Source organism: Palaemon carinicauda, chromosome 8 (genome assembly GCF_036898095.1).
Source record: "Palaemon carinicauda isolate YSFRI2023 chromosome 8, ASM3689809v2, whole genome shotgun sequence".
In the NCBI taxonomy this organism is placed as follows: domain Eukaryota; kingdom Metazoa; phylum Arthropoda; class Malacostraca; order Decapoda; family Palaemonidae; genus Palaemon; species Palaemon carinicauda.
This window is the reverse complement of record NC_090732.1, coordinates 159611578-159616364: the sequence shown is the minus strand read 5'-3', so window position 1 is coordinate 159616364 and position 4787 is coordinate 159611578. Positions and strand designations below refer to the sequence as shown.

Here is a 4787-nt window from a genome sequence, read left to right as displayed (position 1 = left end):
ATATGTCATAAACAAACTATAAAAGACTCATGTCCGCCTGGTCAACAAAAAAGCATTTGCTCCAACTTTGAACTTTTAAAACAAGAGATTTCAGACAATCAAGCGCTATCGCTTAAAATTAGTCTTGCTACTCTTGCAATTATGAAAATAGGCCAAATATTATGCTTTAACATTTCTTGTGGATGAAATTCTTTTGGAACGTCTGTCAGTGCAATACCGGCAAAATAACGCCCATTTATGCATTGGTTAGATGACCCCACATATCTTTTCATTTTCAGATGTTGGCACCTGATCGTGCATGTGAGCAAATTGCTCCAGGCTGCTGGTCTAATACCCAAAGGGAATAATTAGTGTATAATTGCTAGCCTACTCAACTACTAGGATTAGTTAATGATAGTGTGGGGCCGCGATTCAAATGCACATATCTCTGTAGGGTTACAGTAGCCTACATATGCATGTCACATAATTGCCAACTACAATCGTCTCTTGATATGATTGGCATATTTTACGGAATCTAAACTAACTATATCGGTAGGTATATATATATATATATATATATATATATATATATATATATATATATATATATATATATATATATATATATGTGTGTGTGTGTGTGTGTGTGTGTGTGTGTGTGTGTGTGTGTATTACAAATACGAAATGATATGTTATAATGACACCAGATGAATATACCGTTAAAAAGAAGTGTTGTTGGAACGTTACTAGAATACATCTGGCAAGGAGGATATTACGATTCATTAGAACTGCTTATTAGAGTTAATGACTGATTCTCTAAAGCAATTACCATTAACTATTTATTCAAGTCATCTGCTAGATGAAAAACACATTTGCGAGCATGCCAAACAAGTGGGCTCGTCATTTTGGTCGAGTCTAGCAAGGTCTATAGAATACAGCCCAAAAGAGGGCTACGGGGCCTGCACAATGTGGCACTGTATCATGCATATACAGTCTGATGGACATGTTCGTGGAGATTACAGATAACTGTATATATATATATATATATATATATATATATATATATATATATATATATATATATATATATATATATATATATATATATATATATATATTACCTAGTTACTTCTTTATCATTATATTCAACTTTTTATTTATTAGATATTATACCACTTATGTTCAGCTGACTCAACATTAGTTGTTAATTCAAGATATAATGAAGTAATGAAAGGCTTTTGTTTTGATAAAATTAACGTTTAATTGGGCAATTCAACCATTTAATTATATATTATGTCCTTAAATTAGCATAATTTGTAAATAAACTGTTCAAACCTATGTTCGTCTGGTGTAAAGTGTTTTGAGCAAATTCAGTCCCTTGGAGTTTTCATCTAGAAGCATCTGTTCTCGAGATATAGGCAGCTTTCCGATTGGAGAAAATCTCCCCATACTAGAAATGCATACCTAAGCTAGAAATCATCCTTGGACATCAAACAATAATTTTCTGAAGAGTACAGCTGTATACACTTCCGTGCCACAGTCGCCCTCTATGTGACGCCTACACTGTAGGGAAAGAATGGCATGCATCTCTGCTCAGAGCGGAGAGGACGAGGGAGCAGGACGAGAGAGGGAGCGGCCTTGAGTTGACAAGCTCATGTGGCCAACATTGGTACCAGGTGACAGGTGGCGGAAAAAAAGAAAGGAAGGAGACAGGTTTTGATTGTATAATGATCTCGATATGAACAGCAGTAATTGCTTGTTCCTCAGCCTTCAGTTGCTTCGTTTGTTTCTTTAATTCTATCATTACCTTGCATAAACATATTCAGTAGAAATGGAAAAATATACACGATTCAGGGCTAGTGCCATGGTTGATAGAGGTTATTGAATAGGAAGTTGAGGGTCGCGATAATGAAGAGATTGGGGGAGGCACAGAAAAGATTTACCGTGAAAATAAAAGTGCACAGAGTCGTGATAATAATCATCAGCCAAGGTTAAAGTACTCAGTGTGCTACATTTCTAGGGGAAGAATACGGGTTGCAGCTTTACAACAGTAAATCTCTCTCTCTTTCTCTCTCTCTCTCTCTCTCTCTCTCTCTCTCTCTCTCTCTCTCTCTCTCTCTCTCTCTCTCTCTCATAGATGCAATATGCAGAATGAATATATTCCAACTAATGTTTCTGACCAGGAAATTGCATGAAAGCATAAGATTGAGGGTTCATGCATATGCAGCAATACCTGGTTTCCACTAGGAATCACTTTTTATCACTTGATTGTTACGAAGAAAAAAAAAATGTATTATCATACTTTTTGCGTCTTGTGTAAGTTAAATTCTTCTTCCTATACCGTGTATTCTGATACCTGCTGATCCTCTTATCTTTTGAGATTATCTTTTCGTCAATCAAAATGACCAAAGTAACTAATTCTGGCATAATCGGCTGTATTCTTTTTTATTAGTTGCAAACTATTGATTTCACAATTACTGTCCTCAGTTCAATTTCCTTTTCGAACCTATATAATTGATATTAAAGTTATCGTAATCCTTCGCTTTTCTAAAATTTATCAGTTTATTTTTTCTATTTCATATTACTTCTCTTAATACATTCTCTTCGTCCTTTTTCCTTTCTTACATAAATCCATCTTTGTTAGCCTACTTAACGAAAAAGAAAAATACAACCCTCCAAACATATAGAACCATTATTTTCCCCTCAAACTCTTTACCAATGCGCGCGCGCACACACACACACACACACACACACACACACACACACACATATATATATATATATATATATATATATATATATATATATATATATATATATATATATATATATATATATATATATATATATATATATATATATATTCAACCTTTAGTAGTCCATTGCAGGACAAAGGCCTCAGAGATGTCATTCCACTTGCGTCTGTATTTGGTCTTTTTATGACTGTTTATACCTGCAAATTTTCTTAGTTCATCAATCCATCGTCTTTTCGTCCGTTTTCTCTCTCTCTCTCTCTCTCTCTCTCTCTCTCTCTCTCTCTCTCTCTGTTACAGCATTTTTTTCTGCTTAGTGACTCTGACCTTTTCTGACAACCTGTCAATCAGTCATTGGGATCAACCTGTATAAACCAGAAAGAATCGCCTTAAAGGGTACATTGATCAGGAACTAGAAAATAATTTTCTAGTGTTCTTAAAAAGCTAAATAGAAAATGTTACTAGGTCTTTACAAATGTTTAACATTAGATTAATGCAACAGATGAATTTAACGAGATTCAGTAACGAGATGTCAAAGAGCAAAGAAGACAAACAGTGCGATCTATTTAATGCCAATATCTAAGGTAACTGGAGAAAGAAACTTTTCTAGTCTAGCTGATATAATTACGAGAAAGCAAATACAAGTATTGATGAGTGCAAGTTTCTAAAATCTGGGAAAATGGCTGTAGTCACACTGGTTTTGAAAAGTACTCTTTATCAGGAATTAAGCTAATATAGACCAATTTCGAATCTATTCTTTATTTCTAAAGTGCTAGATTACGTAACTCTTGAACAACTAATGAGTCACTTAGAAAAAATTAGAAACTTTGCCAGACAACCATGCTTACAATATATATATATATATACACACACACACACACATATATATATATATATATATATATATATATATATATATATATATATATATATATACATACATATATATATATATATATATATATACATATATATATATATATATATATATATATATATATATATATATATATATATATATATATATATATGTATATATATATATATATATATATATATATATATATATATATATATATATATATATACTCTACAGAGACAGCTATTTGTTCTGTTGTAAATGATATACTATAAATGATGGATGAAAATAAATGTGGTATTTTAATACCTGTATTACTCGGTCTTAGTGTTGCTTTTGACACAATTGTGCATGAACTGCTACTAAATGATCTACGGTCCATCGGTATTTAAGATCAAGCTTTTGAATACCTAAAAGACTACTTGATTGGCAGGAATTAAGGTATTAAGACAAATGTGTATCTCAGGGGAGTGTATTGGGCCCAATGTCATTTTGTATCTCTACTATTGGTCTGTCGAAAATACAACAAAGGCATGGAGTGAAGTTCAAACTGTTTGCAGATGATACACAATTTTCCTTCTTCATAAATGGTATAGACGACACTAGTGAAACTCTAAATTTGAATTCTTGCTAGTGTTAGGGAATGGATAACAATCAGACAACTAAATTTAAATGAAAATAAAACTTAGTTTATCTTCGTTGGAAAGAAACAGCGTAAGAAAGTTTGGTGATATTCAAATAAACATAAATAATGACTGCCCCGATATCTAGTAAAGTTCGTGATCTAGGCGTATCTCTTAACTGCAACTTGTCTCTCAATACCCAAATAAAAAATGTAGTAAAAACTGCTGGTTATCATCTTAGAAACATTTCTTTCAAAGAAACTTGTGATAAACTATGTTATTACCTGGATTGACTACTGTAACTCCATCTACTACAATTTACCAAAAGTACAACTCAAGAAATTACAAAACACAATAAACAGAGGAGGAAGACTGATAAAAGGTGTCCCACCCCGAGAAAGGATCCGTCCTATACTAATTGATTTACACTGGCTGCCGATTAAAGCAAGAATTAAGTTTAAAATATGTGCAATAACCCATCAAGTTATCAGAACTGAAGGTCTAAAATATCTAAGAGAATTGCTGCATATTGTGGAGCCAACAAATCGTGTTGACGCAAGAATAGTTACAGAT

At 32.8% G+C, this 4787-nt stretch overlaps 1 protein-coding gene across 1 annotated transcript in view; it reads right to left on the bottom strand.

The window, feature by feature from the left end:
• The window catches only part of LOC137645522 (clumping factor A-like), a 10012-nt gene extending 6039 nt beyond the window's left edge, over window positions 1-3973 (bottom strand). The window contains exon 1 of the mRNA XM_068378327.1: window positions 3901-3973. Within this exon, the coding sequence (XP_068234428.1) occupies window positions 3901-3973 (73 nt within the window). The remainder of the gene's footprint in view (window positions 1-3900) is intronic.
• Between the last annotated feature and the right edge of the window lie 814 nt (window positions 3974-4787).